General features: G+C 46.4%; 1 protein-coding gene across 2 annotated transcripts in view; it reads left to right on the top strand.

Annotated features, from left to right (window-relative positions):
* The window catches only part of EPS8L2 (EPS8 like 2), a 120,203-nt gene that overhangs the window by 7,560 nt on the left and 86,256 nt on the right, over window positions 1-26,387 (top strand). For both annotated transcript variants that reach the window (XM_054026649.1, XM_054026648.1), the window contains exons 2-3: window positions 21,344-21,407; window positions 22,183-22,238. In XM_054026649.1, coding sequence (XP_053882624.1) covers window positions 21,364-21,407; window positions 22,183-22,238 — 100 coding nt within the window. In that variant the 5' untranslated portion in view covers window positions 21,344-21,363. The remainder of the gene's footprint in view (window positions 1-21,343; window positions 21,408-22,182; window positions 22,239-26,387) is intronic.

Raw genomic sequence — 26,387 nt, 5'->3', positions numbered from 1 at the left:
CCAAAACAAAACAAAAGCTTAATTAGCTGCAATAATCAGCAACCCAGCCAACTGAGACTCAAGAGAACTAAAACTGGGCAGGAACAGATTTAGCAGGACAGAGACCAAAATGCACGGTGTTGTGATCACAGCTACCACTTGCCAGTGCATGCACATGACACCTTGGGAGTGCCCAGCTGATTTGGTGATCCTGTCACGCCTGGGATGGATTGGGAGGACCCTTTTCCTGCTGCGTCTCCATGTGACTGCGGGTGTTCAAATTTTAATAAGTAATTAAATCAAAGTGAATAACTTGTCATCCGAGCTGGAGTTGGCCATAACAATGATCTAGAAAATGAAGCACTAAAAACCATGTATTGGCAGCTGTCCATGGCTGTGTGTCGTTATTAACAGCTCCCTTAACCAGTGGATGGGGTGCAGAAGAACAGTAGTCCTGATTACTATTCAAAGAGAACGTAGGGTGAGTTTAATTACAGTCTGGAAAATCTACACGAATCAGTCCCTACCCTAAAGGGTGTTGTCAGTCTCTGAAGTGCCCCACGAGCTGGGGTTTCTGCCTCTTTCCTTGGGAAGCCATTCCACTGCCTGACAGTTCTCGCTGAGCCAGATTCTCCACTGCTATTTAGCCTCAGGCTGCACAGGCTGTATTAACTGGCCTAGGTTACTGTGCTCTTAAAACAGCCACCACTAACTCTCCCTTCAGCTCCAGGAGCCCATCAGTCTGAGGCTAAAAGGGGTCTTTGTTGCCAGACTCTCCCCTGGCGGTGCCAGGAGCTCACAAAGACCAATTGTGCTCACCCCACTGCCCTGAATGGTTTTAAAAGTGCCTTTCCATTAGATGAGCACCAGTCCTGATCCCCTCATTCCCTGCCCACCCATCCCCTGGGAACTAGCACAAGGGTGTCGAACAAGGGAGCCCCTCCTTTGTGCCCACAGGCAGAGCTTTACCTACGACACCCTTCGGGGCTGGAAATCAGAGCCAAGCCTCTGCACAGACATACAAGAGACCTGGTAGCTCAGAGGGGACAACTTGGGGGAAGCTGGTAAAGTCCTGATGGGTTCATTGATTGCAAGGGGTTTGGTGCATCCTACATCTGTGAGGTAGTATTTGTGCTGCACAGATGACTTTTCCACCCCTTCTCTTCTCAGCACTATTGCCCACTCCGCTGGGTTCCTCCTCCGCCAGCTAGCGTGTTTCAGCAGGCACCTGCCAAAACTTCTACTGTTTGGCCCAAGAACAAGAGCTCTGATAAGGAGCCAGGAGAAATCACATGGTTGATGTTCTGTGACACAGAGCAAGATCCCAAACATGGGTCCAGAGCTCAGATACAATGACAGCTTTTTTCCCCCTTGTTCCAGGTTAATTATTTGTGCTGCGGTTATTAAAATGCTTCTGCATCATTAAGATTAGAAATGGCCCTTTTAAGCTGCCTGGACAAATCCAGCGACACACATCCTTCCATGTGAAATGAAACAAAGGGCAAAGCAAAGCAAACAGACTTCATTTGGAAGGTCTCTCAGGGGATCATTTTGGTTACTGTGTAACTCACCATTCGGTATGTGTTATACATCCCCCTTTGGGCCTGATCCACAGAGGATATGTTTCCGACAACTCCTAGCTAGAGGAACTAGTTCTGCTTTAGCTCTAATTGTAGAGACTCACGCTCTTTGCTGTGTAGGTCCAGGGTCTAGTCCTCAGTGCCGACTAAAATGCCAATCATTACAACTGCACACTAGATTCAAGCTACTAGAGAGAATTCAGAGCTTTAGCCTGTTTTTTAAGCAGACCAGATTGCAGAGTTCAAATTCAAATGTGAGCTAAATGGGCGTCTCATTAGAACATCATTCCAGCTGCTCACACTTGGTGTGAACATAAACCACATCTCCAAAAACTCTCCTTAACAGAATGAGCCAAATACTAAAACATGGCCAGAAACTACCTGCAGAACCATACACTAGGCTTTGAACAAAGGCAGGCAATGCATCAGCCGGTACTGGAATCTGGGATTAGGGTTCAGCCCAATCTGTGACACACTTTGGTGTTGGGAGTGTTGAGATCCAGATTCAAACTGTGTGCCTTGGACACACCATCTCCCTCTCCAAGTATGGCCCCATTACCATAATATCCAAGCACCTCACGATCTTTAATGTAATTATCCTCACAATAGACCTGTGAGGAAGTTGCATTATCTCCATTTTACAGATGGCAATTAAGGCAGAGTGGCTAAGTGACTTGCCTAAGGTCACATAAGAAGTCTGTGGTGCAGCAAGGAACTGAACCCCCGATCCATCCTTTCTGCCTTAGCATCTATTTAAATGGCAAACTGAACTAGTTCTCCCCCACCTTGTCTATTGAGTATATGCTCCTTGTATATTAACAGAGATGCAGCGCAGTGATATGGCAGGCTGCAATAGATGAGAGCAATCTTTGTAGAGCTATACTGAAACATTTAAAGGTAATTCAGGATTTCAGAAAATGGGATCCCTGTTCCACACACTGGTTGTAATCCCAACTCCTGTCATCAGAGAGACTGAAACAAGCACCATATAGGGATTATCTATGATTCAAACATAGTTGGCTGGTACCACAATGCCTCTGTGTTTGCACCTTTGGCGGATATGTTTCTTTATCAATAGCTGGAAGTGGCAATTGAAGAAATAAAATGACTTCAATGAAATACAATAGGACTCACCTGACTGAAAGCCAGCACTCTGCTTCCACGGCACTTTGAAAACCAAAACCTTCACTTATCCTCATTTTCAGTTGACAGTCTGTTGTTGCCCTTATTCCGGTGTTTGCAAACAAAGTTAGTTATTCCTGGAGCTCTGACTTGGAAGAGGACGTCATGAGTAGAGATGGCCACAAGTTTTCCATTGACAAATTCCATTTTGTCAAAACTGAAAGTTTTCCTGTTGATTGTGACCAAATTTTGTTAAGAAAAGAAACCAAAGAACAAACAAAACAAAAAACAAAACAAAAAAAGCATTTTGCTGTCAAAATGTTCCCTTTGGACGTTAACAGAATGGAACATTTTGATTTTTGTTTCAAAACGACTTTTCATTTCAAAATTGATATTACAAATTAAAAAAAAAAAACTGTTGAAAGTGGAACACAACTTTTTGATTTGATCGAAATGGAACATTTTAATTGATCCAAAATGACAGCTTTTCGAAAACTGCATTTGGTGAGACTTTTTTTTTTGGTCATCATTTAATTTTGGAATAAAAACAAATTTCAAAAAGTTTCCTGCAGAATGGAAATTCTTGAGTTTCAACCAGTTCGAGTAACGACCACAGAGCCAGATTACTGGGGTTCTGCCGCCAGCAATATTTTTAGAGATTCCTTACAAAACCCGAGAGGAATGATGGTGTTGTGATTAAGACTGGAACTCAGAAGATCTGGATTCAGTACAGTTTTATTTTGACTTAATAGCATCGTATACCCCCTTTGTACTGATGTAAAGCAACAGAGAATCTGACCCATCATCATGCAAAAAAGGACACAGTGAAGACATTGCTGGAATACAGCAAACTGATGTACAAATGCAGTGAAAACATGTATTTGTACAGTAAATTGGGCAGTGCAGTTTAGCTTGTTGTTGAGGCCAAGAATTTAGCACCATTCAAAGAGAGATTGGACATTTACATGGATAACACGACTATCCAAAGTTATAATAGTCAATGCTAATAGAAATTTTGGAAGAGGTATTGAGCCCCATGCTGCAGGTTTAAACCAATCTCTAACTATTAGGGATTAAGGAGAGACCTTCCTGGGGGGGTTAGACTATGTCTGCCTATAGTAGAGTTTCCTGCACCTTCTACTGCTGACCACTGTCAGAAACAGGATAGTGGACTAGATGAACCACACGTCTGATCCAATATGGTAATTCTTATGCTCCTGTGTTGACTGGGATCCCCCCACATATCTACCACACAGTCAAGCATGAACACTGGGACTTTGTTCCCCAGTGGATGCTGAGGGCCAAGTTCAGTGGAATTACATCAGCAGAGAAGTCAGTGGACTAGGTCAGTGGAGTTATGCCAGCTGATAATTTGGCTCATAGACACATTGATATTTGTTTACAGGATGTAATCTACATCCAACAGACTCTCACTGCCTTCTGATCCTGCCAGCCAAATCAGTCTGGCCAGATCAGCTTCCCTACCCCCTTGCAGAGCCATCTACCCCCATAGGAGGACTCGGACCACAAGGGGTGAGGAAACCTAACACCACTCCAAACAAAAATCCATTCATTCTCTCTGGCTGCAGCTGTAAATGGAGCTGGCTGGCATAGGCACCTCTTGTGCAGCAGTGCAAGGAAGACTAGCAGGCATGAAATATTAACAGCAGAAGTGTGTCGGGCACACAGGAGGAGCAGCTGCAGGGATATCACCTTACAGAAATGCCACATCATTCAGAGCTATGCTACCCTACAGGTACAGGCTGGGCGTGGCATATTGTTGATCAGCTCCAGCCAGCCCTCTGTGCAAGACTTCCTCCAACTCACTACTGTCAAATAGAAACCCAAGCCATGGATGGCTCCGAAATCTATTGATCCCCGGAGGGGTTCTGGGGAGTAGGGTTTCCAGAGCCCATCAGTGCCACTCCACACATTGTCCAGGGGCTGAATGGGCTGCTTCAGTAGCACTCCCAGTCCCTGCCAGGCCTAGGGCTGGGACTCACGCCCTCCCCCCATGTGGTTGTGCCGCCACCAGACCAGCTCAGACAATGTCTGTTTGTTTTATAGGGACACTCCCTATTAGGCCGAGTTCCTAAGTGCCAGGTTTCAGCCCAAAGTGAATTGTTAGCAAGTGTCCAAAAATATACAGACAGGACATGAGTAAGAAATAAAAATGGAGCAGGAGATGAAAGCAGCAATAGTTAGCTTACATACTGAAAAAAGCCCTAAAGTGTCAGACACGGTTTCAAGAGATGAAACATCTAAATCCTCCATCCCCCAGCAAAAACCGCTCAAAATTCCCACGCTTGTAAATGGAATTTATTGATGCGACAGCTTATCCCAAATGAAGGCATCTGTGAACTGCCCCAGGCACCCCCTGGAAAGGGGAGGAGGGTGACTCCAGGGCAGGTGAAGCAACTACTCACCTGTAGGGTCAGACACGGGAATATTTGCAGCTTTATTCCAATAAGGGCATTGGGGGAGCCTGACAGAGGCCTCTCGACTCAACAGAATGAAGAAGCCAGCAGTTTAACAGGAAAGGGACCCTGAGAAATGGAGACCATCTCCTTAAATGGGAGGGGCCAGATTCACCAATCTGGATTTACACCCAGCTGCACTCCCATTGACATCAATCAAGGTGTGTGAGTCAGCTCTGAACCTGGTCCAGAGTCCATCCCCCTTGGGGAGGCAGGCCAGCCAGCAGGCACTTGTAAATTCTTAATGCTAAGCCCCATGCCTTACATTTACTGCCCCTCCTTGCGGAGGCATTCTTCTGTTAACCAATGGGTATACAGCAGTGTCTCCACCCCTGGTTTCAGTCTTTCATGGAGTGACTTTATCCCTTTGCAAGCCTGAATATCAGCCAGGCAAGTGAGTCCAGCTTTAACACCCACCTTTGGGGGAGTGTCAAAAACATCCTTAGCAGCCAATCTCTCAGGTGGAGCTGGTGGAAAAGAATTGCAACAGCCAACCAGTCACACACAATTCACCGAGCTCAACCCCATCAATAAATCATCTGATGGGCGTGGGGTCCTAGTGTATACAGGGCCTTTGCTGGGAAGCAGAATGTTGCAATGCATTTGCCTGTCAGCTCTGTTAAGAACAGCTTTATGGGTCACTTATGAAATCAGATAACAAATTGGTGTTGAGGGCCAGAGGTATTTTATACACAAGGGAATCTCTCCCAAGGGCAAACTAGAGATTATTGTATTGTGTTAACATGTTAATTTGGCCATTCAGCACGTGTGTTAAGTAGTGGTTTATTTAGAATTAATTAAATATTCATGCAGGTAAATGATTAGCTTAAAATAACCATCACTAAGAAGCCAATCACTGACCTGGCTACCATATGGCTGTAGCTGCGGTAACAGTTATTACTCTCAGTATAAGGAAAGAACTGTGATCGGTCATGTTACTGTGCAGCAACTGTGGGCTTTTAAATGACAAGTGCTCTCACTGATATGCAGCCTGTCTGAGAGTAAAGCAGCTGGAGGAAGCAAGGTTTTACATTTTCTGATTGATGCGCTTAAATAGTGTAGTTTGGGGCATTAAATAACAATGCATCACGGGTATATTCCACCCCATTTCAAGTGAGGATCTCAGAACTCTTGAGCATTCGTTTACTAAGGCTTTCAGCCCCCCACTATTAGGTAGATCAGTATATTATACTCTTTTCTTAAAATGGAGACATAGCACCTTCAAGCAACTTACCCAAAGTTATACAGTGAGTCAGTGACAGAGCTGGGAGTCCTGACATTCTGTCTTCCACTCCAGCCACTAGACCACACCATCACATACATGCCACTGCTTGTCATAGCTCTCGGCTGCTTCAGAAGTCAAGTGCCTCCTAGCTTGGAGAAGCCAAATGGCAAATGTGATGCAGTTCTGGCTCCTGGGGGAGGTGTGTGTGAGGAAAAGCTCTTCAAATGCGAACACTCAGCCAGGAGAAATGGACACATTGCCATTCATACAGACACCCTCCACACTTTGCGTGAACACAGAGCCCCTCATTCAGTGCCATGTTAGGAGTTTGGCTGGAGTAGAACATTATGTTCCTCGGGAGTTTTCCTTGCTACTCAGGAGCTAGACAGTGCTCTACTCATTAGAATATGAGTCTCACACGTACAGCCATTCCCTATTTTGATTGGCCAAGCTTCCCAGGCAATATAATTCCCTATTTTGATTGGCCCAGTCTCTGATTTATAATGTAAACACAAGGTGCACCTGAGGGGGGGGGAAAGGGGGTATAGGATTCTTTTCATCTTGAGACTTTAGATCCGATGCTGCTCCCATTGAAAGTAATGAGACTATTCCCACTGACTTCTCTGATGAGCCAGCCCTTAGTGTATAATGCCACGTTGGAAAGAGAGAACTAACTGTCCTGGATTCATGGTTCTGAGTCAGGAGTGGAGGAGGGAGAAATATTCCCATTTGTGCTATTCAGATCTGAGAGCATTTCACTCTGAAATTGCCAATGCACCTCCTAAGCAAGCATCTGCCCTATCTGGCGCTAAGGGGTCTGGATCCAAAGCCCAGTGAAGTCAATGGAAAGATTCCCGCTGACTTGGATGGGCTTTGAATCAGGTCCTTGCTTCCTCCCAGCCACCTGAGTCAGACTTGCTGCTGAGATTAGGAATGTTTCCAAAGGTCTCTTGGTCTGTTCCCATCTGTTGTGGACTCTGTGCTAATTATAGGGCAAGGTGGCAGGTTTCACTGATTGCAGAATGGGAGAGGAGAAAAGCAAAACAAGCCAACATTTCAAGGCTTTGGGCAAGAAAAAGCTACGGAACTCTCCGCAAACACAGGCACTGAGCCATTCCCAGGGAGCCTGGAGCTGTTTTTCCATATCAATGACTCATATTACAGACCCGCCTTTCTGGCACTTTTGATTTGGGTCTTTTAAAAAGATTGTAATGAGCTTTTCTATACAATGCCCGTTTATTTACCTGTGCCTGCATTCTCAAAAGGCTCCCAATTTTGGGTGTCTCCATTATGGGATACCTCCGTCTTGAGGTACCTAGGGCCTGATTTTCAGAGCACTCACAGCTCCCATTGATTTCACCTGGAATATGGGGGCTCAGATTCAGATCAGGCCCCAGGGCTCTCAAGGGGGCACAGTAAAGCAGTGAAAATGTAGGCCTTAGCTCTCATTATTATTATAGAGTAACAGATGTTAAGGCAATCGGGCTTTTAGAAGGGATCACTGTGTTCCTCTAGCGGATGTTCTCTGTAACACAGGCAGGCCATACCACCCAGAGATTCCTGCATCAAGCCCTTATTAGATCCTCAGGAACTGATTAAGGCAGGATCCTGAGGCTCCAAACCCTGCGTTCCGACGGACCCCGGAAGAAGCAGTGAGTCAGTCAGAGAAGAAGGCAGCGACACAGTGCAGGGATGACCGCTGCTGTCTGTGGACTGCCTCCCCAGGAATGGAAGAAAACAAGACCCTATCACAGGGGTTTGGGGGAAGGGGTATGTTTAAATCAGACGCCATATAAAATTGGAGTTGTGCTCTTCCAGTTATTCAAAATCACCTTCAGGCCTTTGCAACTAGAGGGCCTGATTCACCCTTGGCCTGCACTGTGTGTAGTCACACCAGTGCGCAATGAGCGTAGAATGCCACCAGATCAGAATGGCCGTGCTCCACGCCCACTTTGCTCTGGGTTAAGTACCTCCTCAAGGTGCCAGGCAATGGAGAGTCAGGCCCAGCATGGCTACCAGCTTTTCCTCACCCTTTGCATTTCTGCCCGGTGTACAGAGAGAAAAAGCAAAAAAAGAGTAAGAATAGGTGGGAATTTCAAAAGCCAGGAAAGAAAGTGCCCAGTTCTGAGCCAGAACTGTTTAACCCTGATAGAAGCAGAGATAATGTGCAACATGGCATCCTTGGCAAGGCGTGTGATCAGCAGACACATGACAAGCTAAAACCTGCTCTGTGTTTTTCCTTAACTTGGATTTGACAGGGCTGTCCATACAGAGGCACAGGGTAAATTCAGATGAAATGAATCAGCTCAGAGACTGGAGAATCTGCCCTCTGCTAATTCTCCCTTCAGACTGACACTGAAGTCAACTTCCAAACTTCTCCCAAGATCTTTTAGATTCCGCACTTTCCCCAGATATTTATAGATCAGCAATGCTGACGGAACTTGCATGCAGCCAGTTCTGTCATGTTCTTGAGGACAGATTCATCTTCTGGCAGGAATATTATTTTGTTAGTAGTAGTAGTATACACGCTATTATTTTGGACTCTTCACTAGCTTTGGGCCCGATCCTGTGAGTTGCTGAGGGCCTTCAACTCCCATTGACCTCACTGGGCTTTGAGAGCTTCCAGTGCTCTGCAGGAATGGACTCGAGCTATATCTATCTAGATGAAGTGTGGCTTGCAGGTTGACATGGGAGGGGAAATAGAGCTCCTTCCAAACGCTTTGTAAATTTTGTATAAAGATTCTGCAAATACAGGCATGTTCTCAGCGGTGGTGCTTTGTGGTATCAGTTTATGTTTTGAATGCATTAACAGTAGCTTGCAAGATCAGGCTTTAGTCTCTAACCCCTTCTGTTGATCCATGTTAAGGAGGGCAGCCACAGAGGCAGTCCCTGTCTGAGCTCTAATCCAATCTGGCAGTGACCTCGCAGTCCCTCCCCCGAGGGAGCAATCCATGCCAAGCCCAGCCTCAGGAGAAACACATGGGTGGTTTACTTTCAATGCTGGGAAGTTCACCCCACCTAAGCCTTTTCTCAGGAAACTTTTTTTTTATTTTAGTACAAATCCTGAGTTTATTATTGTTTCTGAGGAGCTTAGATAACAGAGGGTATTGGGTTCTTTGGAGAATTCTTCAGCTCTGGTAGCATAATAGTAGCATAACAACATAGGTTAACTGTGGAAGAGACACATTTTTGTTGCTGCTGATCTACCCTACCATGTGCAGTCAAGGGGAGACCAGCCTTGGTTTCTGATCCGACTCACACTCTGCAGTCAGTGGGAAGATCTGACGCTCTGCAATATACCTATGATATGGGTAGGTGTGTAGGGCAGGGGAGATGCGACACAGGGAGGGCTGAGGAGGCTCCTGTTGGAGGTGTCAGTGCTGAGCACTGCTGGGCAGCAGGGCCCAGGAAATTGAGTGTGATGGGGTGGGACAAGGAGCTGCTCCAGTCCTGTGAAGATGGACTGATCCTTGGAGAAGGGGGGAGAGGTTTAACATGGGACAAACCTGGACCATCAGAGTCTTGATCCTCTACTGTTCCCCTCCCCCACCCCCCAAATACAGTCCACTATCCTGCCCCTGGTTCTGAGCTGCAAGGGAGCAGCTCCAGGAGGGAGCTGGGTAGGGTTCTGAGGACTGTCAGAATGAAAGGAACGGTCAGTATGAAAGGAACGCTCCCTGCATTCAGACTAGACACCCAGAGAAGTCTCCTCCCCAGCCTTAGGGTTCTTTCGGACACACTGTCCCATTCTGACTACCTGCCCAGTTAGCTTTGGCTAAATCCAGAGCACTGAGGTGGCTGCCAGCGACTGCGGTCACCTCCCCACCACGGTGGATTATTTTTAGCTATGTGTTTATCTTCTGTAGAATCTCTGAAATGTGAAATATTTAATTTGGAGAACAGGGAGTGTTTGTTTCAGGTTCCTAGCAGGACCCACTCACTCCTCTAGTCACATCGAAGTGCCACACACAAAGGGCCGGCTCCAGCATTTCTGCTGCCCCAAGCAATAAATAAATAAATAAATAAAAAAGCCGCGATCAGCGGTGGCAGTTCAGCGGCAGGTCCTTCGCTCCTAGAGGGAGTGAGGGACCTGCCGCCCCCAAATTGCCGCAGGTGCTGCCCCTCTTCCTGGGCCGCCCCAAGCACCTGCTTGTTAAGCTAGTGGCTGGAGCCGGCCCTGCACACACACAGGCTGGATTCAATCTCACACTCACCTAGGTGTGTTCTCACACAAGCAATAGGCCAAGATCTTCCAAAAACAACTAACAATTGTGAGTGCCTCAGTCTTCAGGTGTCCAGTTATAGACTCCTCACCAGGGCCTGATTTTCATAGGCTGGAGGTGCGGCACTTTCTGAAAATCTGGACCCTTTAAGGCAGCTCAAGTTGGGTGCCTCACAATTAAGGCACACCAAATTACTAGCTCCGTAAACAGGTTGGCCAGTCTTCCCCTCATTTGAAAGCAGGAGCCAGGGCCGGCTCCAGGCACCAGCTGAGCAAGCTGGTGCTTGGGGCGGCAGATTGTTGGAGGCGGCATTCTGCCCAATCCTACGGCGGCACGGCCCCCTTTTTTGTTGTTGTTCCGCTCCGGCTGCCCTGTAGGGGGCGGCGGCACAGAGAACCAGAGCGCCCTGCAGGGCAGTCCTCTTCCTTCCCTCCCCGCCAACCGGAGCAGAGCCGTGCTGTAACCCTGGCCACCCCTTTCTCTCTCTCTCTCTCCCACCCGCTCTCTCCGCCTCCCCCCACCCGGTCCCCCTGCACCTGCCGCGCCACAGGTTTTTTGTTGTTTTTTTTTGCTTGGGGCGGCCAAAAAGCCAGAGCCGGCCCTGGCGGGAGCCATCAACATCAGTTTAAAAAAACAAATCCATCCAAAATGAGCACCAACACCCCCAGATTTGCTCATGAGAAACAAATGAAATTTGGGGGGCACATTTCGGAAAACGGTTTTTGAAAAACTTGACCCTAATGTTGCAGAGAGGATTAACAAACAACAAGGTTGAAGCACATTTGCTTCTTTGCCCAAAGGCCAACACCTGAGTGCCGGGTGCTGGTCTCCCTTGCAACAGTTGACTTCCCTTCCAACTAAAACAAGACAGACCTTTCTTGAGTGTGAACCATTTTCTTCTTCATTTGTTTTTGTTTAGACAGATGGATTTTTTGGTGGTGGGTGACAGAGCCCTTCACTTCTCGTTCACATGTTCAAATCCAGCTTAGGTTGGTAGTGGCGAAAATTCATTGCCATCAAATGGCTGTTAGGCAGCATATGTGAAATAAACCAGTGATCTCAAATCAATACCTAGTGCAGGGGTAGGCAACCTTTCAGAAGTGCTGTGCCGAGTTTTTATTTATTCACTTTAATTTAAGGTTTCGTGTGCCGGTAATACATGTTAATGTTTTTTAGAAGGTCTCTCTTTATAAGTCTATATTATATAACTAAACTATTGTTGTATGTAAAGTAAACACGGTTTTCAAAATGTTTAAGAAGCTTCCTTTAAAATTAAATTAAAATGCTGATCTTACGCCGCCAGCCTGCTCAGCCCGCTTCCAGCCTGGGGTTCTGTTCACCTAGGCCTGCAGCGGGCTGAGCGGGGCGACTCGAGGTCAGGGCAGAGGGCTGAGGTGTGTGTGGAGGTGCAGGGCAGAAGGCTGGGTGTTGGGGGCGACTCGAGGTCAGGGCAGAGGGCTGGGGTGTGTGTGGAGGTGCAGGGCAGAAGGCTAGGTGTGTGGGGGGGTGCAGGGCAGAGGGCTGGTGGGTGTGTGAGGTTGCAGGGCAGATGGCTGGTGGGTGTGGGGTTGCAGGGCAGATGGCTGGGTGTTGGGGGAGACTCGAGGTCAGGGCAGAGGGCTGGGGGTGTGTGGAGGTGCAGGGCAGAGGGCTGGGTGTTGGGGGGAGGTCAGGGCAGAGGGCTGGGTGTGTGGGGGGGTGCAGGGCACAAGGCTGGGGGGTGTGTGGAGGTGCAGGGCAGAGGGCTGGGTGTTGGGGGGAGGTCAGGGCAGAGGGCTGGGGGGTGTGGGGATGCAGGGCAGAAGGCTGGGTGTTGGGGCGACTCAAGGTCAGGGCAGAAGGCTGGGGTGCTCAGCTCGTGGGGGTGCTCCCAGCCCCCTGCCCTGAGCGGCTCATGGCAGGGGGCTGGGAGGGATATGCCCTGTTCCACCCCCTTCCCCAAGGCCCATCCCTACCTCTCTCTGCCTGCTCTACGGAGCAGGGAGCACGCTACCACTCCGCTCGGCTCCGCTCGCCCTCACAAGGGCCGTCGAAGGCGGGGGGGGGGGGGAGGGGCCTGAATGCACCACGCTGGGGGAAGAAACGGGGGAGGGGGAGAGCTTGGCTGCTGCAGGACCAAGCTTCTGCCTCCTGCCCCCGCAGGGGAGAGCGGTGGGCGGGGGGGCTGAGTGGGGCTGGGGGCCGGGGACCCCCCCCCCCACCGCTCTCCCCTGCGGGGGCAGGAGGCAGAAGCTTGGTCCTGCAGCAGCCAAGCTTCCCACCTCCCCCGCTTCTTCCCCCAGCATGGCGCTTTCTGGCCCCTCCGCCCCTCCTCCTCCTCCTCTCAGTGGGCAGGCAGCGTGCCACTCAGAATCGGCTCACGTGCCGTCTTTGGCACGTGTGTTGTAGGTTGCCGACCTCTGACCTAGTGTATTAGTGTCAACATCACAGAAACCACACTGCAGTTGGCACTAACAGACACCCTCGTTGGCAAACCCAGCAGAGCCATGATGGGGAAACAATGGAAGATGGTTCTATCATGAAGGCATTAGATGGAGGCTCAGGAGAGTTGAGTTCAATTCCTGGCTCTGCAACAAACTCCCTATGTGACTTGGCAAGTCACTCAATGCCTCACCCCACACCTGTAAAACAAGGCTAATACTTCCCCCCCGGAGTGCTGTGAAGATGAACCCATGAATGTTTTCCAGGAGCCCAGTAACAGGGCGGGGGGGGACATAACAGGCCATGGAAGACGGGACGACACTCTCGCCTCTGGAGGTGAACAGCTCAGGCTGGTAGATGTGTGCTGGCAGAGCAGCGTAGAGCAGCTTGTACAGCTGCTGGCAGACGTAGGCACCAATTAGGCACCTTTCCCCAGTGCTACATATGCTTCCAAAACTGTCCAACAGCATGAACAGATGGAGCTTTGTTATCCTGGGCACTTTAAGAGATAACATCATGTGATCAACAGCTAATGTTTCTAACTGGAGCCTGGTGTTATTTGCTCAGGCTTTCCCTAATCTAGCATTCTTGTGTGACCCTTTCTATCGGCACTGACCACAAGTGTGGTCACCAAAGGCAGAGTAAGGTCAGACCTGCCCCCTGCGCGGGCCCCCAAAGGCAGCGTTTCTATCACAAACATCTCATCATCGCCAACACCTTTCCACTAATAACATTTGGTCCTTGTGCGGGGTCTCCTCTGTCGGAGGATCAGGAAGTATTTCCTATGCATTCATTAATTATGCCTGACAGCATCCATGGGAGGTGCCAGCCCTGCTCTCACTGCCCAGACCTCTCTCCTGCCTGTGTCCGTTGTCCCCTTCACTCACTTTGAAGGAAGAGAGGGAGGGAACCTGGCATTGACAGTAACATGAGAGCTGGCCCAGGTCATGCCCGGCTCCCTTTGCTCCTGCTGACACCCACAGGTTCCATTGCAGCTGGATTGATCACATGGCAGTGGCTAACGTGCTAAAGCTTCTCCCCGACTAGGATTCTGTTCAGATTTCCGTTACATTTCAGTCCCACTGTTTGGTGAGACTTTAGAAAATGCATCATCTCTTAGGGACAATTCAACATTTCCTGGGCCAGAAAATAAGCAAAGAAGTGCATCAGACAGCTGACTTAATTAACCCCTTTCTGTGCTTGCTCCAGTTAACCCAGCCCATGCTGAATATGATATGCCAGCTCCACCTAGGAAAACATGATCCGCCCCTGGGGGCTGATCCATAAAATAGGCGTCATCATGCCAGTCACACAGACAGACGTTTCAGTTGCAAGGCTGATGAAGACAAGGACATGGTCTGTTGGCAGCGAAAGGGTTAAACTCCAATGTGAAGCTCTCAGCATTACTCGTTAGCTAGCTCACATTTTGGAGATAGGAGTTTTGCTTCAGTCCTAGCGGCAATCAACCCCTTACATTACAGCAGTGTGGACTAGTGGATAGGGCACTGAACTGGGACCCAGGAGACTTCAGTTCTGCTGCTGACCTGCTGGGTGATCTGGGACAAGTCACTTCACCCCTCTGCCTTGTCTATTTAGGTTGTAAGCTCTTTGGGGCAGAGACTGTGTGTGTGTGTACAGAGATTAGCCCAAAGGGACCCTAATCTCTGTGGGTGCCTCTGAACACAACTGTAATCCAAATAACGAATAGGAATTAAGCTATGTATTCAAATGTTGCAGCTTTGGCCGATCTACAGCAGATCTGTAGGTTTTGTAGCTATTTTTAATCAACAGATTCACTTCCTACCAACCCTTTTCTATTGTAGGACTATACAGGAAGTGGCATTAGCATGTTTGGTTGGAGTGGCTTCATCTCATGCCCCAATAACATGACTACATATTCAGTTCAATTTCATTTGACTGTTTGCTCTGCTTATGATGAGCCTTTTTTTAGGGAGGCCATCCCATCGGAGCTATATAGGGATATTCCTATGTAGAGAGATACTACCCTAGATAGCAATACTATGCCAGGCAGTATGGCCTCCAGTGGCTAGAGCATTCAGGAAACCTGCATTCTGTTCCCAGCTCTGTCACTGGCCTGTGTGTGACCCTGAACAAATCACTTTCCGTGCCTCTGTTTCCCCATCTGTCAAATGGGGGTGGATGATACTGACTAGCACCATGCGGAGGACAGAACTCCATTTCATGAAGGCTTTTGAGATTTTGAAATTTGGCTTCCTTGCAAATCACAATGAAAAACCAAAAATTTCAAAATTTTCCAGGAAAGAAAATTCCAAACAAAATGTATTATGGGTCGATCAAAGTCTTTCATTTTGAAAAGACTGAAATGTGTTGTTTAAGTTTTAACGTTTTTTATTGAGTATTAGAACACAAAATTTCAAAATAGAAAGTAATTTCAAAATGAAAAATCATTTCATTCCAAAAACGTTGAAACGGGGCATTTCAACATTGTCAGAACTTTTTATTCCAGTTTTCTTCAGAAAGGAAATTCCAGCAAAATCAACCCTATTTCATGAAGCATTTCGATTGAGCTGGAACTGAATATTTTGATGGAATATGCTTCTGTAGAAGCTTCTCCGTCCGGCTCTAACATGTACCCCCTTTACAAAGCACTTTGAGATGAAAAGCACTATATAAGAACGAGGTGTTTATTACTATTCCTATACACTACACCAGCATTGCTCAGCCTTTCCAGGTTGGCAAGCCTTTATTCAAAGTCAAAAATTTTCATGACCCTCTCACATTTATTATAAAAGTAAGAGTAAAAAAGTACCAATATTCAATGCCTCACAACCCCCGTGACTGCCTTTTGTGACCCCCCTTAGCAGTCACAATCCATGGGCTTTGAAAAACACTGCCCTACACCATCAGATAAAATTAACCTGGAATAGTTCACCAAAACAGAATAATAGAATCCCAGAAATGTAGGGCTGGAAGGGACCTCTTGAAGTCATCTAATCCATCGGTTCTCAAATGGTGGGTTGGGACCCCAAAGTGGATCACGACCCCATTTTAATGGGGTCGTCAGAGCTGGCATTAGAATTGCTGGGTCCTAGGACCCAAGCCCAAGCCCCACCCCCACAGCCTGGGTCCAAAGCCTGAAGGCTTCAGCCTTGGGTGGCGGGGCTCAGGTTACAGGCCCCCAACCTGGGGCTGAAGCCCTTGGGCTTTGGTCCCCCCTCCTGGGATCGTGTAGTAATTTTTGTTGTCAGAAGGGGGTCGCAGTGCAATGAAACTAATCCATCACCCGGTCCTGAGTCAGGATTCAGTATACCTAGACCATCTATGACAGGTGTTTGTTTAACCTGTCCTTAAAAACCTCCCAAGACAGTAATTGTGCAGCCTCTGTAGGAACCAATTCCAGTGCTTAACTATCTGTATAGTTAGAACTTTTTTCCTAATATCTAACCTCCACTGCTGCAAACTAAGCCAGGAGACACAGAGAACAATTGATCTCTCTCCTCTGTATGACAACCTTTTACATATTTGAAGTTATGTCTCCCTCAGTCTTCTTTTCTCAAGACTAAACATGCTCAGTTCTTTCAACCTTTCCTGACAGTCATGTTTTCTAAATCTTCTATCATTTTTGTTCTCCTCTGGACTCTCTCCAGTTTGTTCACATCTTTCTAAAAGCATGGTGCCCAAAACTGGACACTGTACTCCAGCTGAGACCTCACCAGTGCTGAGCAGAGCAGGATACCTCCCGTGTCTTATATACAGGGGCGGCTCCAGGCACCAGCGCAGCAAGCGCGTGCCTGGGGCGGCAAGCCGCGGGGGTGGGGGCGGTAAGCCGCGGGGGTGGGGGCGGTCTGCCGGTCGCTGTGAGGGCGGCAGTCAGCGGCGTTCCTGCGGGAGGTCCACCGGTCCCGCGGCTTCGGTGACAATTCAGCGGCGGGTATGCCGAAGCCGCGAGACCAGTAGATCACCTGCAGAAACGCCACCGAATCCACGTGACTGCGGACCACCTGCAGGCACACCGCCGAAGGCCGCCTGACTGCCGTGCTTGGGGCGGCAAAAAACATAGAGCCGCCCCTGCTTACATATGACACTCCCACTAATACATCCCAGAATGACAGTTGCCTTTTAAGCAACAGCATCACACTGTCGACTCAGTGATCCACTCTAACTGCCAGATCCTGCAGTACTGGTGCCTAGCCACTTATTCCCTATTTTTTATTTGTGCATTTGATTTTTTCTAAGTGTAGTACTTTGCACTTGTCTTTATCGACTTTCATCTTGTTGATGTCTGACCAATTCTCCAGTATAACACAATTATTTTGAATTACAATCCTGTCCTTCAAAGTGCTTGCAAACCCTTCCAGCTTGGTGGCATCTGCAAATTTTATAATCATACTCTCCCCAGCCCCATCCTTCGAATTATTAACGAAAATATTGAATAGTACTGGTCCCAAGACAGACCCCTGTGGGACCCCACGAGATATATCCCCCAGTTTGACAGCAAACCATTGATAACTACTTTTTGAGTGCAGTTTTGCAACCAGTTGTGCACCCACTTAATAGTAATTTCATCTAAACCTCATTTCCCTAGTTTGCTTAAAGAATATCATGTGTCAAAAGCCTTACTGAAGTCCAGATGTATCACATCTACTGCTACTTTAAATATTGATTTAAACAAAGGCAAATTTCCTACTGTGGGGGATGAGAAACGGAAGGTCTGGGGAGGAAACAACAGAAGCAAATAGTGGCAGAGACAAAGCAATCCTGATACACAATGTTCTAATAATATATTACTAAATTTGCCTCTTGTTTCTTTTTAAAATGCACACACCTAGCGCCCCATGAAATATGTAGCAAACAACCGCGCCCATCAGGAAGATAAAGAGAGATTTCAGGAATTCTTTCATCAGGAAAGCATGAGTAAGAAACAGTGAAAGCAAGCAAAACCCAGAGTGAGCGCTGGAGGCTGCACCAGTACTGGAGGCTTTGGAGATGCCCCCCAGAGAGGAAAGAACCCAAAAGGAAGGTGGGGGGGGGTTGATCACAGGCCTCAGTGCTCACACATTTTCTTTGGTCCATGTCTATATTCAAAGTTGAAACAGTTTAACTGTAAATCTATTTAAAACCCGCTTAAACTCATTTTATCGCAATTTAGCTTAATAATAGTAATACCACTCCCTAACTCTTGTATAGTGCTTTTCAGCTACAGATCTGTTGATAAGGAATTGAGTTTAATTGATATAAGCCAGGTTTAAAATCAAATTCAGAGTGTTCACAAAAGAAGATTTTGCACAGATTTAACTAACTCAGTTAGACATCACACCCTCAGTTACATATAGACAAGACCTATTGGTGAGAAGTATTAGCGGCATAATCACATGAGACTTCATCATAATGAAATAGTTCGGGGGTGGGAAATCAGGCAAGGGTTAAATACTACTAACAAATAATAGTAATAATGCTGCATTAAATGAAAGGGATGGAAGTACTGAAACCCGTGGGCTCTTTTCGTGTTTCCTGTTTTGTGTTTTCTTTTAGACTGTAAGCTCATTGGGCGGAGGGCTCTCTCTCAATTTACCTAGCATTGGTACCACAATATAAATAATTATAATAATAGATTCCAAGGCCAGAATGGACCACTATGATCATCTAGTTTGCCCTCCTGTGTAACACAAGCCTTCCCCAAAATGATTCCTAGAGTGTATCTTAATTTAACAATTGTCAGTGATGGAGAAACCACCATGACCCTTGATAAATTGTTCCAATGGTTAATTACTCTCACTGTTAAACATTTACATTGTATATCTAGTCTGAATTTGTTTAGCTTCAACTTCTAGCCATTGGATCGCCTCTGTCTGCTAGATTGAAGCTCCCATTATTAAATATTTGTTCCCCATATAGGTATTTATAGACTGTAATCAAGCCACCCCTTCATCTTCTTTGTTAATCTAAATAGATTGAACTCCTTGAGTCTATTACTGTAAGGCATGCTTTTTAATCCTCTAATCATTCTTGTGGCTCTTTTCTGAACTGTCTCCGATTTATCAACATCCTTCTTGATTTGTGGGCACCAGAGCTGGAGATAGTCAGCTCTCACACCAGTGTCAAATACAGAGGGAAAATAACCTCTCTGCTCCTACTCGAGATTCCCGTTTATGCATTTTAGGATCGCATTAGCATTTTTGGCCCCAGGTATACTTTGGGAGCTCATGCTTAGTTGATCATGCTCCCCATATAGATACAGGGAATCATTCAACCACTAGTGAAGCCACTTCCGGGGTGGAATGTGACTCTATGATCTGTATTAATTAACCTAATATAACACCAGCCCTCCCGTCCATCTGCAGGGACTGACCCTTGGACCTTAGATCTAAAAAGCAGGAGCCCCTACTGCTTGATTTACAGGAGCTTGTGCAGTTTGAGCGGTGGTAGCACTCTCATTAGCCACTAGAGGGAGACAAAGCACCACTCCATATTAGTGTGGGTTACACCCACAAATACCTGAGCGTGGCCAGGCACCTGGTACGCTGTGACTGCTGCTTAGTACACTAGTCATTAATCTCACTATCACATCATGCTCCCCATGTCTGCTTGTTGAATCCACCTGTTGCCTCTCATCACACCGTTAGACTGTAACCTCTTTCAGGCAGAGATTAGTGTGTGTGTGTGTGTGTGTGTGTACAGTACCTAGCACAATGGGGTCCTGATTCCTGATGGGCAGCCTTCCACCCACTTCAGTGAGTTCTGGATCAGGGCCTTAGCATGTGCCACTCATTCTACTGTAACTGCACTCTGTTACTGAAGTGGCTGTCACAGCCTGACCTTTAAGAAAGTCATTGGCATCTTTCTACTCTAGATAAATGCGGGGAATTTACGTGTGACACTCCCATCGAAATGCCAGCAATGGCCATGCATGTGAATCCCACACTTGGCCAGATGAGACTTTATGAAGCCTTCATGTGAACATGGAACTTACAGCAAATTAGGGTTGCCAATTTTGGTTGGACGTATTCCTGGAGGTTTCATCACACGACATAATCTTTAATGAAAGATGAATCTTTAATTGCTGGAGACTCCAGGCCAATCCTGGAGAGTTGGCAACCTGAACAGCAAGTTTTAATAGGTGGCAGGTGGCTCTGACTTCCTTTGAGGCTCTTGCTAGACCATTATGCAGGATAAATTCTTTGGCTGTTCTCCTGGGTGCAATGGTGTATTCCCCTGATGCTCCACGGTTATCAATCATGAGTTAAAAATCATTTCATTTTATGGCTTGTCCAGATTCAGTAGAACTCCACGCAGCTTCTCTATGGGAACTTGTATAAAGCTCTGCCATCCCTCCACAATAATGGATTTTCTGATGGGGCAGAATGCAGGGGCTACTACCTCAGAAACCAACAGGAGGAGAAAGGGAGGTAGATCTCACAGCTTTACGCTTTCTGACAGAATTTATGAAACAACACAAGTGCTACAGTTCTCAAGGTGACCCCTCTGTCAGTCACCTCCCGCATTAGAGCTTTCTGTTCTAGGATCCTGGGGGTAAACTGCCAACTCCCTGGGCCAAATCCTGCTCTCATTTACGCCCACGCAACACTCTGGACTTCAGAGAGGTTGCATTAAGTTGCGACCATGGTGCAGTGGTTTCAGGGGAGGTATGAACCGCACATAAAACAGCCCTAAAGTGAACAGAGCACAACTGGGGTTTATAGAGCACAGCCCATTCTCCAGCAATCCTAAAGCCCTGCACAAAGAGATCCATCAGATATCAGCAGTGTGTGGATTGTAAAGAGAAAGCAGCCACCCTTGTGAGCTCAGCAGCAATTCACACATACACAGCCTCAGGCACTGGAACTGGCTTTAAAAGGCTTTACCTTCTACCTGGGCAGAGATGAACAGAGGGAACCGTGGGTTAATCTGTCATCTAAATGACGCACCTCTAACACTGCAGCAGCCTTTAATGATACCGCGCTGTTGTTTTATGACATTATAACATAGAACAAACTGAAAGCATTAGGTTAGGAATGGGCCTACAACCTGCTGTGGAACTTGAATCCAGTACTTTTGTCTGTGTGTGTGCACACATTAGGTGTTCTATATAGGGAAATATAGCAATCCAAAGAGATGGGGGGGGGAGAGAAAGAGGTTATGGAAGCACATTAGTGTGTGCAGATAATAGTATTTAGATGCACCTATTGACTGTGGACACAGAATCAGAGGCTGGAGCCCCAGATGCTGAACGAAGTCTGATTGTGAAGTGTGGTGCACACTCAGGCAAATATTTCATCAGGTCAAACAAGTGGAATGCGGAATGTGCTAACTGCAACTCCTTTGTTTCTGTTACAGTTTAATGTCTTGACAGCAACATGAGTCTCAAAGGATCTACCAGCAGCCAGCCTGGCTCTGCAAAGTAAGAACCTGAATGACAAAGTTTGACTGAATGGCTCATCCCCAAGAACTGCAATAGATTACTACACCTGCCACCACAAACACATTTCCTTCCACTCCTGGTTCTCTGGGGAATAGCTGTTTGGTCACAGACAAGGCTGAGCCCAGCTTGCCTTAAAGGGCAAGCCAGCCTGTGACAAAGCCCTACAGACTAGAAGGGACCAGTGGATGCTGGGAGAACAAAGAAAGAAAAATGGGTGATGGTCAGTGGTGGAAGATCCATACATCTGTTGTCTTAGGCAGGGGGTCCTCTGCCCTTTCTAGGTCTGACCTGTCTGAAGGGAAAGCCAGTGGATTACTCTTTGTAGTGAGCGAAACCTCAAACAGGAGTAGGTCAGATCCCCTCCCCTCACAAAAATTAGATCTCTCCAACAACAGACTGTGCAAACATGATGGCATTCAAGCTTCCTGCAAGGCTTCCCAGCTTGTTGCAATCAGAGGTGTCACTGGAGAATTGGTGTCAGTGACTGATACTCCTCCAGCTCACCAGGCAGGGTCTTGATAACTACCTCACTTACACACTAACGCAAGCTGATGTGAAAAGCCCATTGCCGTTTACCATTAAGCTGGTTTGAAAAGCCCATTGCCGTTTGCCATTCAAGCACTAGACCAGATCAATTGGTTACCATCTGTATTGCTCAAATGAATCACATAATGAATCCAGTAAAAAAAAAAAAACACAACAAATTTTTTTTTGAGATTTATTGTTTATTTGCTCCTTTTCTTTCCTTTTGCAGCAGCAGCTTGGGCAAAGCAGATGGTGCTTCGAGAATGAGTGCAAAAGATTTATACGGTAAGTCATACACTAGGCTGCTGCTGCTATTTGCCTGAGTAAAGATTGCCAGGTTCAAACTGGGAGCAGGGAAAGCTGAAGGCATCTTCATTGCATGGCTTCCTCTTTGTATCTCATGGTGGGACACTGTGGGGTGGTTGTGAGATGAACTGACATGGACACGTCACAATTCACCTTTAAGGGGCTTCTCATTTTCCAATGAAGCATCCAGTAGAAGAAGCTACTGCAGACAGGATGCCAGACTAGACAAGCCATGGGTCTGTTCCAATACTGTTTCCTATACTTCTCCCTGCTGAGGTGCTATGTGGCAGGAAACAGGCAGACGACATCTGTTTTCCTATACACCATGTTTACAGCAGGTTTTCATGACATGGTGGCAGAAAGGCACATGTCCTCTCTGCACTAGCGGTCATGCCATTGCAACCACTTAGTGCAGCCACTCTGATAGGGGCTGCCACTCCCGTAATAATTTTGCTAGTGTTACAAGCCTGTGCAAAGCAGATACACTTCCACATTATCCCTAAAGTTCTCTGGTTGATTTAGCCAGACAACCAGGTTCTCAATAGTGCGAAGCTAAAAAAGACTGTTGTGAGCAGGTTAATGATTATACTCATTAATTACTCAGTACACCATGAAAAGTCAATACCCTCTGAAGCTTTCAAAGAAGAGAGAGTTTACAAGGGATCATTTTCTAGAGGACAAGAAGAGCTTCAGAGGAACATGCCAGGCCAGATCCTCAGCTGGTGTAAATTGACATAGCCACGTTGAAGTCAATGGACCTACATATAAAAGCATTGTATCAGAGATAGGTATTAATAATCATCAACATTACTGATGGATCTCAGCTGATTTACACTAGCCAAGGATCTGGTCCACACTATGTAGTGATGGCCTGAACAAGCAAGGGAAGGGGGTGAGAAGAGAAATCTTCTCCTCCACCCAGTTCAGCTAGGAGATAAAAACTCCTTAGTTTGGGGTACTCTAGCTGTGGTCTGGAAAGCCTTCTGTGTGTAGAATTCTAATTGACTTCATTAGCAGGATCCGGGCACAGGTATGTAACGTTAGTTTTGTGAGTGCAATGTGATGGGTGCAGATATAAAAGCCAGAATAGAACAGAACAGGGCTTTTCTGATTTTGCTTTCCAGCTGCAAAATTACTAAACAACCTTGTGGAATTCTGGCAATTCTTCTGTTCTGGGTTTTTGTAGACTATTCCATTTTTGTAGACATTCCAGCAGCAATTCAATGAGTTGCTCAGACTTGATTAGAAACTTGCCTTTGCCTACTGGTTGCCTGAGATATTTTCACTGTAAGGTGATCGTGGTCACAGGTGGGGTGCCTGGGATATTTGTCGCTCTAGAGCAGGGGTCGGCAACCTTTCAGAAGTGGTGTGCCGAGTCTTCATTTATTCACTCTAATTTATGCCAGTAATACATTTTAACGTTTTTAGAAGTCTGTAAGTCTATAACATATAACGAAACTATTGTTGTATGTAAAGTAAATAAGGTTTTTAAAATGTTTAAAAAGCTTCATTTAAAATTAAATTAAAATGCAGAGCCCCCCGGACCGGTGGCCAGGACCCGGGCAGTGTGAGTGCCACTGAAAATCAGCTCGCATGCTGCCTTCGGCACGCGTGCCATCAGTTGCCTACCCCTGCTCTAGAGTTGCAGACTGGTTGCCTGGACATTTGTCACTGTAAAGTGACCTCAGCCTGGGATAGTGTCACTGTGAGTGACCTCCTTGGCTGAAGGGCTGAGTACTTAGCTTAGCGAATAAAGTGTTGAACAAAGTAATCATTAATCATTTAGATTAGCTGCAAGGGACCAATACACAGAAGTAAAGGGAGGAGATAAATTTAGTGCTATTTGCACCACTCACTGACTATTTGTGGCCTAATTTCTGTCTGTGGAGAAAGTGCGTGGGTTATTCTATTGGTCACTTTTCTGGTAATTAAATAACATGTGCTTGACTGGGAAAAAGAAGTGCTAATGCATTGGACTAGTTGGACCTTATTCTCATTTGCACTAAGACCCCTTTACACAGTGTAAGGGGGCCATAGTGCCCCCCGTTATGTTTTGTAACTCCTATGTTATTCTATTTTTAACTGTATGTTGAAGGTACCTAGAGCTTGGCTAGGGGAGGGCAGTTTTTGGTGGTGCAAAGATTTCAGTCTAAAAGCCTCCTACAGTAAATACCTTGATCTTATTATAGTCTCCTCTGAATATTGGTCAAAATAAAAATTAAAATGAAAGTTGAAAATAACGTATTTTAAACATTTCATGTACTAAGGCCACTTTCCTTAAGACAGATATCCATCAACCATGTGACTGCATCACACAACTGAGACTTGTCATTAGCTAATCAACATGCGGGTGTTAAAATACTGGCTTTGTGCCCCTCCATAGGGACACTGGCAGCTCTAAAATAGCTTTACTGCCCGCAACTGGAAATGGAAAATAAGTAGTTTGGCAAACACTCCCAAAGCATCCATACTCTTGGTAAAACAAATTTGTTCTCAAAAACAAAAGTCAATCACAACACTTAGGTGAAACGTGCCTTGCTTTTTTGTGAAGCTGCCCCAAAAGCAATTCTTGTTAAAAATTCACCGACACTGAGAGGTTAAATGACAAGTACTGGCATCCCACAGCAGGTCTGTGGCAGAGCTGGGAAAAGGATCCAGGGCTCCGCCCTCCCAGCCCCATGCTAGACTACACTGCTTGTATATGAATGAGGTATGCCTTCTGTGTGCTTACTTTTCTGCCAAAAAACCCGCAGTGGTTAGACACCTATCTGTCTCTCCTGCTTTATTGACCTGTATAGGCAACACTTTATAAATGTCATTTAGGATGTCAGAGGCGCTGTACCCAAGTAAATAGAGCACTGAACTCAGATTTGGGAGACCTAGATGCTATTCGTGGCTTGGCCAGTAGCCTGCTAGATCATCTTGGGCAAATCACATTACTGCTCCGTGCCTCGGTTTCCCTGCCCATGAAATGGGAATGATGACACCGACCTTCTTTGTAAATCACTGTTTAATAGTAGATCTCAAAACACTTTACAAAGGAGGCGTTGCATTAACCGTCTTTCTTTTTGCATTTAGTTACCCTCAATCTGATGGGGATTTAAATAGGCTGATTCTAACAGCACTAAGAGGAATTTCTCCCACACATCCATCCTCATACCCTATTCACTGATGAAATAACAATAATAATAATGCAAAAACGAAACAAACAAAATCCCGAGGTTAATGCAACATTAAATATTAGAACATAAACACGGCCATACTGGGTCAGACCAAAGGCCCATCTAGCCCAGTATCCTATCTTCCAACAGTGGCCAGTGCTTCAGAGGGAATGAACAGAACAGCTAATCATCAAGTGATCCATTCCTGTCGCCCATTCCCAGCTTCTGTTGCAAAATCAAACACTCAAAAGTCAGGAAATTCTGAAAGTTACATTTTCTCCTGCAATGTAAAGTTGGCCATCTGCTCATCCTGTCTGCCTAGTATGAATTCCTACACGTAAGTTTACATTTAACAGGAAGGATTAGGATTAGGATGTCGGTTTTATAGGGACAGTCTTGATTTTGGGGTCTTTTTCTTATATAGGCTCCTATTCCCCCCCACCCCGTCCCAATTTTTCACACTTGCTGTCTGGTCACCCTAGGAAGGATAGGAAAAGAGAATACCATGGGCAGAATCACTGGTACAATCCAGCTGCTTTGCATCACCAGGCATCCAGAGTATACTAGCAAACCTGGCCCTGTGTATGTGCCTTGTGTGTGAACAGTATATGGTCAGCATCTCCTTCAGAGTCAACTAGCATAGCCGTGCCATGATCAAATAAAGAGTAAAACACAGTCTCTCCTTTGCTCAGCCCCAAGTTCTGGAAGGGTCTCTGGCCGCATTTATGAAAGCACCTTGGCTAGCCAGACAGCAGGTAGAAGGACAGTAGCTATCATGTTGCTGCCTTATTCAACGCACAGGGCAGCCAGCTGAATAAATGTTAATGCGCACCATGAATAAATAAAGCTGCTTCTCTGCTTACTGGCTTCTGTTCTGAACCTAGATGAAAGGACATTGAGGGAAATCCATTGTATTCTTGGCAATCCTGAGAGAAAGGCTGGGAAGGAAGTACTTTAAAATAATGAG

Source organism: Malaclemys terrapin, chromosome 4, assembly GCF_027887155.1.
Source record: "Malaclemys terrapin pileata isolate rMalTer1 chromosome 4, rMalTer1.hap1, whole genome shotgun sequence".
NCBI classification, from domain to species: domain Eukaryota; kingdom Metazoa; phylum Chordata; order Testudines; family Emydidae; genus Malaclemys; species Malaclemys terrapin.
Note: the sequence above shows the minus strand (reverse complement) of the source record. Positions and strands in the feature narration are given on the sequence as shown.